Source organism: Salminus brasiliensis, chromosome 2 (genome assembly GCF_030463535.1).
Source record: "Salminus brasiliensis chromosome 2, fSalBra1.hap2, whole genome shotgun sequence".
NCBI lineage: Eukaryota > Metazoa > Chordata > Actinopteri > Characiformes > Bryconidae > Salminus > Salminus brasiliensis.
Genome location: NC_132879.1, coordinates 57936289 through 57951720, shown reverse-complemented (window position 1 = coordinate 57951720; position 15432 = coordinate 57936289). Strand labels below are relative to the sequence as shown.

The 15432-nt window shown below is 43.1% G+C and overlaps 1 protein-coding gene across 1 annotated transcript in view; it reads left to right on the top strand.

Moving 5' to 3' along the window:
* Positions 1–4884: 4884 nt before the first annotated feature.
* LOC140549744 (tenascin-like) overlaps positions 4885–15432 on the top strand; it is a 38243-nt gene continuing 27695 nt past the window's right edge. Inside the window, exons 1-3 of the mRNA XM_072673490.1 lie at positions 4885–5284; positions 8076–9260; positions 10582–10697. Coding sequence (XP_072529591.1) covers positions 4885–5284; positions 8076–9260; positions 10582–10697 — 1701 coding nt within the window. The remainder of the gene's footprint in view (positions 5285–8075; positions 9261–10581; positions 10698–15432) is intronic.

Here is a 15432-nt window from a genome sequence, read left to right as displayed (position 1 = left end):
GTGTTGTGTATATTGGGTTGTGTTGTGTGTTGTGTATGGTGTGTATGTTGTGGTGTGTATATTGGGTTGTGTGTGTGTGTGTTGTGTATGTTGTGTTGTGTATGGTGTGTATGTTGTGTTGTGTATATTGGGTTGTGTGTGTGTGTGTTGTGTATGGTGTGTATGTTGTGTTGTGTATATTGGGTTGTGTGTGTGTGTTGTGTATGGTGTGTATTTTGTGTTGTGTATATTGGGTTGTGTGTGTGTGTGTTGTGTATATTGGGTTGTGTGTGTGTGTGTTGTGTATGTTGGGTTGTGTATGTTGTGTTGTGTATGGTGTGTATGTTGTGTTGTGTATGTTGTGTTGTGTATGGTGTGTATGTTGTGTTGTGTATATTGGGTTGTGTGTGTGTGTGTGTGTTGTGTATGGTGTGTATGTTGTGTTGTGTATATTGGGTTGTGTGTGTGTGTGTTGTGTATGGTGTGTGTGTGTGTTGTGTATATTGGGTTGTGTGTGTGTGTGTCCCAGATAGATGGAGGGATTGCTCCAGCAGCACGGCTCTGAGATTGAGAATGGAGAAACCTGTTGGTGTCCCAGGCTGCCGCTCTCCTCCCTGGTTCCTCATCCTTCTTGATTTTGCTCTCCTCGTCCACTGCAGCACTCTACTGAAGGAAACACCTTCACTGTCGTTCTGCCTCGCTGAGCGGCAGCGGGCTGTACAGCGAGGCTGTGTTTGATACATCTGGTTTCTGCATTGGTGGCAGTCTGAGTGTTCAGCATTCACGGCGTTTTGCTTCTGCCTGGCATTTTTATGTGTGTTTAAACGTCGGGGGTTGGGAAATTGAGTCCGGTTATGATATTTGCTTTAGCTGGTTTTATTTGGCATTGAGACACTGCAGTACAGCTGGAGGATAGAGCAGGGTCTGTGCTGGAGTAAAAAGCTTCCTATCTGGGCAGTAAGTGTTTATTTACTCAGTTAACTACGTCCCTACATCTCTTCATCCCAGACTGTTACTGTCCCTTCACATTTACATTTACATTAAAGGCCTTCAGCAGAGCGGCTTACAGAAGAGCTTCACTGTCACTCAGAAAAGACCCTCAGCTAGTTTATATCAGCTAGAACCCAAAGATCCTCTAATCTAGACTCTAATAAACACAAGTCAATATGGAGACCATAGTACTCTTCTCTTCGCCTGAGTACTCTCAGAAGAGGAGGGTCTTCAGTCTGGGTTTGAGGACAGCGAGCGTTGGACTCTGCTGTTCGGACACCCAGGGGAAGTTCACTCCACCACTTTGGTGCAGGACAGTAAAAAGTCTGGACGCTCGTCTTCCATGGATCTTAAAGGATGGCGGGTCGAGCCGAGCCGTATCTCTCAGTTGTAGCACCATGAATCAGAGGAGACCTTCGACCCCAAAGCAGAAGCTGCCTGAACTCCAGCCCAGTGTTCTTCAGTCAGTTCATCCCCTGCAGCGCCCCCTACAGTTCAACTGCGTGTACAAGTGCTGAACTCGTTCCATGCTGCGCCGAGTACGGTACTGAAACACGATACCATGACAACATAGACACTGTGGTCTGTTGTGTGTGTTTGTATGATGTGTGTTGTGTGTTATGTTGTGTATGTTGTGTTGTGTTCGTTGGGTTGTGTGTGTGTTGTATATTGTGTGTGTTGTGTTGTGTGTGTGTGTTGTGTAATGTGTTGTGTGTGTGGTGTAGTGTGTTGTGTAGTTTGTTGTGTTGTGTGTTCTGTGTGTGTGTGTATGGTGTGTGTTGTGTGTGTTGGGTTGTATTTGTTGTGTTGTGTATGTTGTGTTGTGTGTGGTGTATGTTGGGTTGTGTGTTTGTGGTGTGTTTTGTGTTGTGTGTGGTGTATGTGTTGTGTTGTGTGTGGTGTGTGTGGTGTGTGTGGTGTATGTGTTGTGTGTGTTGTGTGTGTTGTGTTGTGTGTGGTGTGTGTGGTGTATGTGTTGTGTGTGGTGTGTGTTGTGTTGTGCATGCTGTGTGTTGTGTGTGTGTGGTGTGTGATGTGTATGTTGGGTTGTGTGTTATGTTGTGTATGCTGTGAGTTGTGTATGTGTTGTGTTGTGTGTGTTGTGTGTGGTGTATGTTGGGGTGTGTGTTGTGTGTTGTGTTGTATATGCTGTGTGTTGTGTGTGTGTTGTGTGTGTTGTGTGTGACAGAAGAATCCCTCAGATCTCAGCAGGTCCTCCATGTGCTGCATGTTTATTACAGCATGAGGCTCCACATGGTCATCAGCGGTACTGCAGGGGTCAGTGGCTGGGAAACAAGCGTCTGGAAAGCTGGAGCTCAGATTAAGGTCGGAGGGTCAGGGAGCTCGAGCACATGTGCAGAACAGGCGCTAGCGCAGGAGCACCCTGTCTGAAAGCTCTGCTAATATATCATCGTTAAAGTTAGCTTCAATTAACTTTCTCATTTTTATTGATATTATTAATATGATCAGATAACTATATTTAAAATGATTAAATGTAACTTTTCCATCATGAGCCTTTTTATAAAGCCCAACATCTCCCTCTGCTCTGTAAGCAGGTAAAAGCCTTTTCCCTTTACACTGCAGGAGTTCTTCTTCAGTCATGGAGGCTGCTGTCCGCTGCTGTGGAGACCTCGCGGGTCAAGTAGAAAGTCCGTATAAGGCACGGGAGCCGTTTACTGAAATAGAGCGACCTCTTTCATGCTGTTCTGATGCGCGTACACAGCCGACATTCCCCGAATGATTAAGATCCTTTTGCTGTTATTCTTAAGTGCAATTTCAATGTCCAGGGCAACGCTCCAAAGGCCAAAGCATCTTAGTGTCCTTGGACCCGCTCCTCTGAGACGTCTGGAGAATACAAGTCCTTTTCTGTCCTTTGGTGGCATTTAATTCTTACGTCATTACAGAGCTTACGCCCAAATAAATATTTCTGTACATACAGTGATGTGGGGTTAGTGGACATCATCAAAGCAGCAAAATGAGAAATTCCTGTAACTACTATACACAAGTACACAAGTACACAGGCTCTAAATACTGAGCAGGACCAACTGCAGCCAGGTGGAGCTCTTAAGCTTAATCTCAGAACAAACAAGGTGGTGATTAGGACCAATCAGCTTCAGGGGGAGGTCTGAGAACAAATGAGACAGTGATTGGGACCAATTAAAGATAAGAGAAGGTGTCAGAACAAACAAGGCAGTGATGAGAACCAATCAGAGAGAGGGGGCGGTCAGGTGTTGATTAGGACCTAACATTAAGGGGGAGGTCTCAGAACAGACATGGTAATGCAGGGGATGTCTCAAACAGGGCAGTGATTTGATCAATCAGAGAGAGAGAGGGGGCGGTCTCAGAACTCATGAGGTCCCAAACATGATAAAGATTAGGACATATTAAAGGCAGGGGGAGGTCTCAGAACAAACACGATTAGGACCAATCAGCTTCAGAGGACGTCTTAGAACATTTGAGGCCATGATTGGGACAATGGGGGCCAATGGGATGTCTCAGATAAAACAAGGTGATGACTAGGTTGGGATCAATCAGAGTCAGGGGTTGTTTTAGAACAAATGAGGCAAATAAGGTAAGGGTTAGAACCAATCACAGTCAGAGGGAGGTGTTAGAACAAACAAGGTGGTGATTAGGACCAATCACCCTCAGGGGGTGTTCTGAGAACAAATGAGACAGTGATTAGGACCAATCACCCTCAGGGGGAGTTCTGAGAACAAATGAGACAGTGATTAGGACCAATCAAAACTAAGAGAAGGTCTCAGAAGGCAGTGATTTGAATCAATCAGAGAGAAAGGGGGTGGTCTTAGAACAAATGAGGTAAGGATTAGGACCAATCACCTTCAGGGGGAGGCCTGAGAACAAATGAGACAGTGATTAGGACCAATCAAAGCTATGAGAAGTCAGTGAAGGCAGTCTCAGAAGGCAGTGATTTGAATCCATCAGAGAGAAAGGGGGCGTTCTTAGAACAAATGAGGTAAGGATTAGAACACTATTAAGGGGAGGTATCAGACCAAACGAGTCAATGATTGGTGACCAACAAGGTGGGGATTACGTTAGGATCAATCAGATTTAGGGGTTGCTCCTGAGAGAGAGATCAGGGGGCAGTCTCAAATCTAGTGATGCAATGATTAGGACCAAACCCATCAATGGGAGATATAAGAACAAATGAGATGGTGATTAGGACCAATCATTCAGGGGAGGTCTTTAAAACAAATGAGGCCAGGATTTGGACCAATCACATTTAGAAGGAGGAGACTGAGAACAAACATGCTGATGATTAGGACCAATCACAGTCAGAGAGAGGTCTTAGAAAAACAAGGTGGTGACTGGTCATTGGGACATTGGGAGTTTGGGGGCCGTCTCAGAACAAACCCAAGCCACGCTATGGTGCCCAAGCCTTGCTCAAGATGCCCAACAGTGGCAGCTCAGTAGATGTGAGTATTGAACAGACAACCCTCTGATCAATATCCCACTGCTTTTCCCACGGAGACACTGTGCCCAATCTCAGTCTGGAGGAGGTCTCAAAACAAAGCAGGTGGTGATTAGGACCAGTAGCAGTCAAGGGGTATCTCAGCACAAACGAGGTGGCGATTAGGATCAATCCTATACTGTAAGAGTATAGGATTCTGACCACGCTTGTGGCCTATTTCCATTGGCTTTCAGCTCAATTGGTTGATTAAGACCAGTATCGAATCCCGAGAGTCCAGTTTGCCCAAATATTACCATGCTGTTTCTTTTTTAGGTTATAATGTGGCTTTAGAAGGAGAGAGAGCTCAGTTGGTGGACCTTCTGACCAAGACCAAGACCAAAGACCAAACATCTGACTGAGGAGCAGCTGAGGAATCGTCAGTTGAGATTAAACCTTTATGGACAAACCTGCTGCCTACTAGAGTCTACTGGAGGCAGCCAATCAAAATGACAGTGCCCTTCTTCTTCCACCTCATTCTCTTCCTCCTACCAAGCCCCGCCTTCCTGACCCAGGATGCCGCTCTTCTCTCCATGTCTCAGCGCATTTCCAGGAACACAAAACCCCAGCCAATCAAGGTTGTTGTTTCTGAGCCGTGCCTCCAGGGCAGTGAGCCCTGCGACCCCAGCGAAGCTAGAGGGAAGGAGGTGGAGCTGGAGCCGGGAGCTCCTTTGATTCTGACTCACCGGATCCGTCTGGTGCCAGGCTCTGGGTCGGGCTGCAGCGGCTGCGAGGCGGATTTCGCCGCACTTCGGGCACGCCTCGAGAGACTGGAGAGGGAGGTGTCTGAGCTGAGGGAGAAATGTGGTGGGCCGGAGGGGGGCTGCTGCACCTCCCAGCAGATCAAAGGTACCAGGGAAATGCCAGACAGTGATTGGTTATGTGAGAATGGGTATTTCTTGCTCCTGAGCTCCTCCTACAGTCAAGAAGTGGACACTTTGATCTGCTGAGCAAAAGACACACTTTACACATACTTTCCTGGACAAGCTGAGAGCTGCAGAAGCTTGATCTGAAGGTAGAGCAGCATGTGAGCTGAGGCAGTAAAGTAATACTACAGGATTTTACACTAATATAACTCAGCGTTACACTGACAGTTCTGGAGAGTGTTGCCCCGCCCACTTTAGCGTTCCAACCTGGAGTAGCAATGATAGAGACGCTGTTCTCCGGATTACAGTCAGTGGAGCAGCAACATGACTCTGAAGCTGCTAATATAAAGAAAAACTACTTAGCATTATTACTACATAGCAGCTTCAGGATCATGCTGATGCTCCACTTACCGAAACAGGAGGAGCGGCGTCTCCGTCATTCCCACTCCGGGTCGGAACCTTTAGAAGTGGTAAATTATGCTTCCTGACTGTAGGGGGAGCTCAGGAGCAAGACATATCAATGCTAGCATAATGCTGATTTAAGTCAACATGGTTTGAGGCAGGTGCATCCAGTTGCAGTTTCCATGATGCTATCTGGTGGGATATAAACATCCATTACTAACAATTGCAGTAATGTTAAAAAATATATATATATTTATATCTCAGAAAGAAAGAAAAACGAACATAAATGAAAGGAAAATTGAATAAAAATGTAGGGAAATACTAGTACTACTACTACTAATAATAATAGTAGTAATTATAATAATAGTTACACATAATAAAAAATAATATAAAAAATTAAATAGAAAAAATGTTAAATAGAAAAACATTTAAAAATAAAATAGATAGGAAGAGATAGCTATGAATAAAAATGTATATTATTATGTATAAAATATGTCTAAACTAGTCCTTTTTATAATGCCAATCTAAATAATTATATTTTAGTTGTTTTTTTAAGCTGGTAATGGTGAGTCATGGTGACTTCATACTTTTAGTACTTTTAGCATGTTTTAGTACTTTGATGACCTTAAAATACAATTCTGTCTCTATTAGCCTTATAGCTCCAGAGTAGAACTACAGAAGCAAACTCCAGAACCCTTGGCTTGTCTTGGCTCATCTGCTACACTGGGCTGGGGGTGGAGGTCAAGTATATTTGATTCTTCCCCAAAGTTATTCCTTTAAAACGACCTCACCACCAGTCCAACACTCATCAGCGGAGCCAAGCCATGATCACATTATGACTCTGGCAGCATGTGCGTTGATGTCAGTCGAACCCTCTAACTCAGGTCGCACCCTTAGCTTTAACCTCATAAGTACAGCAGATACGAAAGTTTTAGAAGGGTTGCCATCGTAAGGTGATGCTAATGCACTAAATGACAAAGGTATTGGGACACCTACACATTCCACCTACAGGAGCTTTTATGACATCCCATTCTAAACCCATAGGCATTAACATGGAGTTTTCCCCCTTTGCAGCTCTAACAGCAGCAGGTCTGGAGCTTTCCAAAAGCTTGTTTATTTAATGTGTTTAATTTAAGTGATGGACATTTATAAAGATTTGAAAGAAAGTCAGACAGGCAGCAGGCAAACTAATGATAGCTCATAGCTAGACCACTGAAGCAAAGGGATTAATTAAACCAGCATCGGTTACATTAGCATGAGCTTTATTTATGCTAACTAGTAAAAACAGCATTGATAACACAGTCTTCCAAAATGTACATTGTGATACAGCAAATATAATAATAAACTACAAATGTATATAATAAAAGCCTGTGTTATATAGCTGCAATAAATTGATGATGTCAAGATAAAACCACAGTTAGCAATTTCATTTAACCCATCTAGGTAAGTGACTCCTAAACTAGTCCTCAGGTCACCCACAAGGTCCACAGTTTATCTTTACCATTGTGAAGCACTGATCATAAACCTCAAAAAATAATAATCAATATGTCCACATATAGAGGACATATTGATTGCACGTGATGTCACGGGAGGCGGGAGTCACTGCACCATGACCACTGAGTGGCAAAAAGGCTGTCTGATTGGCAACATTAGTGTTCAGTGTAATGCTGCTAACACTCAAAAAACGGAGAGAGCTGTTGTGCGACTGACTGTACAAACAAATTCAGCTGGAATTCAGAGCTTCCTTCTACTGGAGAGAAGGGAAGCTGGTGGACTGCTGCAATTTACAGAAACGACTGCAATCCTGGCACTGAAACGTGTGGAAGCTTATATTCTGGTGGTGGGGTCATATTCTGAAAACAGGTTGGGATAATGTTTGATGGGGATAATAGGGAACAGCAAGTTTAGCAACATGCTAAGCTCAAGTAAGAGGGGATAGCTAGGAAACCTGGACAAGCTGGTCTACTAAGACCGCTCACTCGACAGATGTGCTCTCAGATATGAGGCTTATCCTCTAAACAGGTGTGATTTGAGCCTTAGTTAGCTGGACACGTCCTGGCTACACATCACTGTCCACATCATGGACCATCAGTTCTTCAGTAATTTGGCCGGATCGCTGTCAAATCCAGCTGAATTTTACTTGCTTGCCTCTCAGTCTGACTAAAGGGGGTGTGTTCCAGCAGGAACCTGACGTCAATGTATACCCTCTATAGTTATAAACTACATCTCATTAGGACTGTCTATAATTGCTCCTCCCCAAAAAACAGCAAAGTGACAGCCTGGTGTGGCCATGACGGGAAGCAGGATGTGAAGGATAGGCTGAGTCAGTTCTGTTCTGGTTCTGGTTATTCTTGTTTGTTTTCTCCTCCCAGGAGCAGGATGCACCACTGTTCGCCCACCAACAGATGAGTGTCCAGACGACTGCAGTGACCAGGGCCGGTGCGTGGACGGAAAGTGTGTTTGTTTTCCAGGATTCAGTGGACTGGACTGTAGCGAGTCCAATTGCCCAGGCAACTGCAACAACAAGGGAAAGTGTGTGAACGGACAGTGTGTGTGCGACCCTGGCTTCACTGGTCCGGACTGCTCCCAGGCCGCATGTCCCGGCAACTGCAACAAAAAAGGACGGTGTGTGAACGGGAAGTGCGTATGCGATTCCGGCTTCACCGGTCCGGACTGCTCCTCGAAAGCTTGTCCCAAAAACTGCAGCAACCGTGGGAGGTGTGTGAACGGGAAGTGCGTATGCGATTCCGGTTTCACCGGTCCGGACTGCTCAGCTCGGTCATGTCCTAAAAACTGTAGCAACAGAGGCAGGTGTGTGAACGGGAAGTGTGTGTGTGAATCCGGATTTGCTGGTCCAGATTGTTCTGAAAGGTCCTGCCCTGGGAACTGCAACAACAGAGGCAGGTGTGTGAACGGACAGTGTGTGTGTGAATCCGGATTTGCTGGTCCAGATTGTTCTGAAAGGTCCTGCCCAGGAAACTGTAATAATAAGGGCAGGTGTGTGAACGGGAAGTGTGTGTGCGAGGTGGGATACACTGGTCCGGACTGTTCCGAGAGGACCTGCCCAGGAAACTGCAACAACAAAGGCAGGTGTGTGAACGGACAGTGTGTGTGCGATGCAGGATTCACCGGTCCAGATTGTTCTGAGAAGACCTGCCCAGGGAACTGCAACAATAAAGGCAGGTGTGTGAACGGACAGTGTGTGTGTGATCCTGGGTTTACCGGTCCGGACTGTTCCACCAAATCCTGCCCCAACGACTGCAGTGACCAAGGCCAGTGTGTAGACGGTCAGTGTGTGTGTGAGGACGGGTTTACCGGCCCCGACTGTTCCGAAAGATCCTGCCCCAACAACTGCAGCAACAAAGGCAGGTGTGTGAACGGCAAGTGTGTGTGTGATGTGGGATTCACCGGACAGGACTGCTCCACCAAAACCTGTCCCAACAACTGCAGCAACCGTGGCCGGTGTGTGAAGGGCAGGTGTGTGTGTCGGCGTGGATTCACGGGGCCAGACTGCAGCGAGTGCGAGGACGGGTTCACGGGTCCCGACTGTGCAACAGGTCAGTCGCCTAGAACCTTTGAGGTAACTCTTTGAACCACAGCAGGGGGGGAGAACTCCAGTCCTAGAGAGCCAGTGGAGACCAGTCTTCCAGGACTGAGGTTATGTAGCCCTGAAATACAGGCTTGTTATTTAATTAGCAATAATTGTGTGTATAAATGTCACAGTAAGCATTTTACTTGCTCAATTCTATCTTTTACTAAAATCTACGTATTACATTTCAGAATTTTTTAACAAATGAAAATTAGACAAGCTTCCCCTGTAACCTGTAAAAAACGACAAAATTACAAAACCACAAAACCAGTCCACTGATTTGCATTTGTCCATCCTAGAAAAGCACTTTCATCATGGCTAATGTGCCTGTGCACAGTGCCATCTTGTGGCAGATTTGAGATGATTTTTTTTTTATCTTTCGGGAAGCAAGCAAACAATTTTTTTGCTGTTTTTTTTACGTACTTCCTTTTTCTAGCATGTTGTCAAAACTTGTTATTTTTATATTTTAAATAAAAGCCATTGTATGCTTATAAATGATTACCTTTCCCAACCTGGCAAGTGCGCTCACTAGTAGTTGGGAGCTCAAAATTCAATTCTGATGTCTGAAACTTTAATTTTACTAGGAAAAACAATCAAATAATTCTACAATTTCCATTTCTTCCTTGTTCATTTGTTCACAATGACGTCTTCACAAGCCTCTACCACCCTGTCACCTCCCTTTAACTCAGTCATACCTCTCAGTCCTAGCTACATTTATTATTGAAGGGTCTAGTCTATGCAAGTTATATGTAGCTATGAGAGTAAGCCTGGTTTCCCATACAGTGATTATGCCTAGCCTTGTACTTTCAATGGGGGATCTCTTTTCAGAATTCTATTCAGTCCAGAAATACACTTCAGCTCTGTCAAGGAAGCCAGACACCATTTATTAAAAGGTTAAAATCTCTGCCAGACACTTTAAATTCAGTCATACTGGGCTGTGAAACAGTACGACTTCTCAATATTCTGGCCAGGTGAAAAGTTGCTGGCTCATTTATCAAATTTGAAAATATCCCTCCAGGCCTAATTCTTTCCACTCCGCTCAGAACAGGTCAGTAATATAAATCCTACAATTCAATACATTATCTTACTCAAAATGTCAGTTTGTGGCAAAAAACTACAAGTTTTCAGCTTTATGTCGAGTCCATTAACGGAGAAGAGCAAGTTAAACAGCAGGCAAACCCCAGGATTACACCCTAGTGTGGGAATAGTTGGAATTCAGGAAATCTAGCCTTAGTGAACTGACCAGCAGATGAAGCTGACCGGGGTTTCCTCTTTCTCAATCTCTGCAGCTCTGACCGGTGTTGCTCGTCTCAGTACAAGGAACATCACTGAGTCTTCTGTCACTCTGTTCTGGACGCCACCTACTGTGCAGTATGACACTTACCACATCACCTTCACCAGTAAGGTAATCCACCTGTTACTCAGCTTTCTACACCAAGTCTGATGATCCGGTATTCAGTTTCACATTTACTCACTTCATTTCACCACAACACACACACACACATATACACATATACACAAACACACACTTACACACTCACATACACAATCACAAAGCATGTTTTTTGCTCTTGGTGGTTTACCACTTTTCTGCCACATGAACGTTCAGGAAACCACACGATTAGCCATCCTCTACAGGCTGTACCTGGCTGACTGTAACAGTCCAATGCCAAAACTACATGAATGGATGCAGAATTTATGAAGTTAATGTAGAAAGTTATTGTAGAGGGTGGTTTATTCATTTCAACCTGACATCAAACAGAAAATCCATCATCAAAAAATGGACCACAATAAAAACCTGAAGTCTGAATTATGGTTTAATGCATTTAAAAGCTCAGGTCTCAGTGTTTGGACTGGGTTTGTAGAGCTAAAACATACAGGGAGCATGAAGGACCCTGGAGTTGATCCTGCTGTCAGAGGATTCCTGCAGGCTTCATCCTCAGCAGATCTGCCGGTGTTAAGCGACACTGTGAGCATTACATCAACACTGGCAAATCTGCTGTGAACTATTTGGCCAAATAATGGTAAAATATTAATATTAATTCTTTATCAAAACACTGCGATCGCGACAATTACTCCTTTTGATTCCCCACGAACCATATCTTACTGTAGCCCAGCTGCTCAGCACAGATGGGATCCCAGCAGGGGCTCCTCGGTGTAACGGCACCAGTTTTACGACACGTGCCTCCGAGACGGGGCGAACCGAAGTGAAATGAATAATTCCTGTCTGACGAGTGAGCAGATGTGCAGAGGGCCTCCAGACAAACATGAGGCTTTTTTGAGGCTCATTGCTGTCCTGTCTTCAGAAGAGCTTTCCCTCAAACATTTGTTGTGCTCAGTTGTTCGGGCTGCTGTCGCTGTTGTTGTTTTTGTCCGGCGGTGGAGCTGCTGACTCACGGTCGTTATGCCAACCCAAGAAACAGAACCTTCTGGAAGCTTAGGCCCAATAAAGGGCATTTTTATTTGGGCACATAAACCTATTTAGTGGTGAAAATGTTAACTCACTGCAACCCGATAAAGAAAACATGCTCAGTGCTTCCTCTGGGACGTTCTTTTTTTTCAGCAGTGGTGGTATAGGCCCGCAATGCAGGCTTTATTAGTGACCTGTGGAGCATGTATAGCACTCATCACTAAAGGCTTTCATCAAGCTCTGAGTTTGGCTGCAGGATTTGCAGCTTCTGCAGACAATGTCAAGTCAAGTCAAGTGGGTTTTATTGTCATTTCAGCTACATACAGAGTACACAGTGAAACGAAACAACTCCTCCAGGACCATGATGCAACATAAACACAGTGCATACAGAACACAAGCGCAACACAGTACAAGTGCAGACAGAGAATAATACATAATTGGGGGTAGTGTGCAAATTATGCACTGTGCAATAAATATTGAGTCCAGTGAGGTAGTATGTGCACTGCAGTTTCTGATGGGACCACCCAAATAGGATTATCTATTTACATGGGGGTTCCTAATTCACAGCCTTCTGGACAGTGATGTCAGGATCCTCTAGGATTTGTTTTTGCAGCAGTGGTAGGAGCCCAACACTCCTCCAGGTAGATGAAATACATTATTATATACAATATTGTGACACTCTGCTATCATAAATTAATCAAATTAAGCATCAAGTGTTCAGCATCACTTATCTGATGCTTGCTATCAGTTTACTAGTTTACTACCTGTTCACAAACTGGCTGAACGATGCGAGCTGTACAGGGCGAGGACAGTAACGCTAGCTGAGGTAACTGGGCCTAAGCCTTTGTTTGTTTACTAAAAGACTGACTGCCTTCCTCGGTGTAAATTTCCACTCTCATGTGATCTACTGTGGCTTTGTGTGTCTCTATATGGCTTTAATTTAACGTAGCGCTGTCAGAATGCTGCGGGCATGTTGCGGCGCACTGAGGAATTGAAAAGTGAGTCATGAAGTGCCTGTGTGTCCTGCCTCCATTATAAACCATGGCTTTGATTATTTGGACATGGTGCAGAGCGTCTAACTTAACCTTAATCTACCTTTCTCTCCTCTCCCAGTCCTTATTTCTCCATCCCGACTGTCAGGTGTGTAGAGGTAGGAAGACTGGGCTGGGCATCATAACATCTCTCTAATCTGCTCTAATTAAAAGTCCTTTTATAATTGCATGAAATTCTGAAGCAGCGGTGGCACTGATTGTATAGCAGCAGGTCGCCACTGCAAAATATATGTAACACCAAAAATGCTAGGTATTCCCAAACCAAATCAAGCAGGTACAGATCAATCAATCAATCAATCAATAAGTTGACCTTTATTTTCACTCTGAATTACATGGAAAGTGAACCTCATTTTCAATGTAGCCAAATATTTACAATAAACAGAAAATGAAAGAGAAAATATAAATAATATTCAATTAACATACATATAATATATAACATATAATATATTAAAATGAATAAACCAAAAATCCAATCTGAATGAAATGAAATTTTATTTAATTTAAATATTTCTAAGAAATCTTAAAATTAATTTATAAATCAGCCAATCAAAATGATAACAGGCAATAGGTATTAATCCAAAGAACCAAGACACAGGCAGAAAGTCCAAAGGGATAGGCCAAAAAGCAAGGTAATAATAACCTTTAAATAGAAGGAAAACTAAGATCAAATAAGGAATCCAAAATCAAGCTTAAAATAAAATTGCTGAAATAATAATTTAATAATAAAATAAAACAAAAATAATAATTAAAAAAGCTGAAAAGCAGCAAAGCATGTAAATCCAGTCTTACTCAAACATGAGCACAGATCTAACCTCAGACTCTGCGTGCATAAATCCAGGCTTTATTAGTGACCCGTGGAGCATGTATGGCACTCATCACTAAATGCTTTGATCACATCGATGGAAAGTTCTGAGTTTGGCTCCAAGCTTTGCAGCTTCTGCAGACAATGTGCACTGCAGTTTCTGATGGGACCACCAGGCATGTAACAGTACATCTGCAGGGTTACCTATTATTTACATGGGGGTTCTGAATGCATGGCTGTCTGGACAGTGATGACATCACATCACACAAGGAATAAAGAAAAGACCAAAGACGAGATGAAGAGCAATCTTATTCAGAAGAGGTTCTTCAGCCGCCCCCTGTTGTCCTGATGGAGCTTTCCACACTCTTGGCGTTCTCTCAAGCAGTTTCATGAGGAACCTCTTGGAATTCGGTTTCAAAGGGCTTGAAAAGGAGCACACCTGCCGAGCACTCGGCAGTGCCTGAAAGCACGGTGTTGTGGAGGAGGATGTTCATTTCTTTACTTTTGGTTTGGAAATAATTTCATAAACTGTTACTGATTATTTATTACATATTATTTCAGAATTAATAAATTAAAACATGCTAATTTTAGACTGTAAAATACTATTCAATTTTTAAGAGCTTTCACAGGTGACATGACCTCACTTGACCAGTTAATTATGTCAGCTGCCAACGACCATGATGGATCCTGGGGTGTCCCAACCACTAGAGCCTTTCTACCAATGAAAAAAAAGGATCGTCAAGTTGTCTTCATTATGCAATTTATTGTCTTCATTAGCGCCATGCAACTTGCCAATCCCTTTTTATCATTTGTTGAAAGGGTCAAGTGGTTGGGACACCCCAGGATCCATCCTATACTGGTATATGGACATAATTAACTGGTCAAGTGAGGTCATGTCACCTGTGAAAGCTCTTAAAATTCTAATAGTATTTTTACAGTCTAAAATGAGCATGTTTTAATTGATTAATTCCCTGAAATGATATGTAATAAATAATCCATAACTATTTCTTAAATTATTTTCAAACCAAAGGTTAAGAAATTAACAACCTCCTCACATAATGAACCATAAAAGAACATGGAATGGGCTTTAGAACATGTAGGATCCACATGCTGGTCCACTGTGGAAAATGAGGAGGTCTGCTTACTGTCAGTTGCCTATTTAAGAAGGAGAATATGATATTTAGTCTGAACTTGTAACCATTCTGCTCATTTGTCCCATAGATTAAATATATATAATTAATTAACTGTATATATATAATGTAATTATTAAATATAATAATATTATGTGTGTGTGTGTGTGTGTGTGTGTGTGTGTGTGTGTGTGTAAGTGTGTGTGTATGGTCACAACATTTCAGGGAATTAATGAATTATTGCAATGACCAAGATGATGGATCCTGGGGTGCCCCAACCACTAGAGCCTTTCAACAAATAAAAAAAGGGATTGGCAAGATGTCTTGCCAATTAAATATATATCATTATATATTATATTTTAATTATACATGTATTTTTTTATTATTATTATTATTTTTTTTGTAATGTTACATTTTGCATGTATATAGCTTTTGGTGTGCAGTGGCCTTAAGACTCTAACCAACCAACATTCAATTAGGTGTGTCCAAGCTTTTGACTGGTGATGTGTACACCACACTACCCGTCCAATAGCCTTGAACAAATCAAGTTTAATGAGCATTTAATGAAACCAGTACGTCATTCATATGCTCAACATGTCCAAATATCACAACGAGGAGACCAGCGCTGCAAATTCACAGCACATCTGTTTGGCTTATACCTACACAGATTATTTAATGCTCCAACAAGCACACAAATTGGTTCTGACTGTAAATTTGAGGAACAGTAAAAGCAGGCATGTAATGCT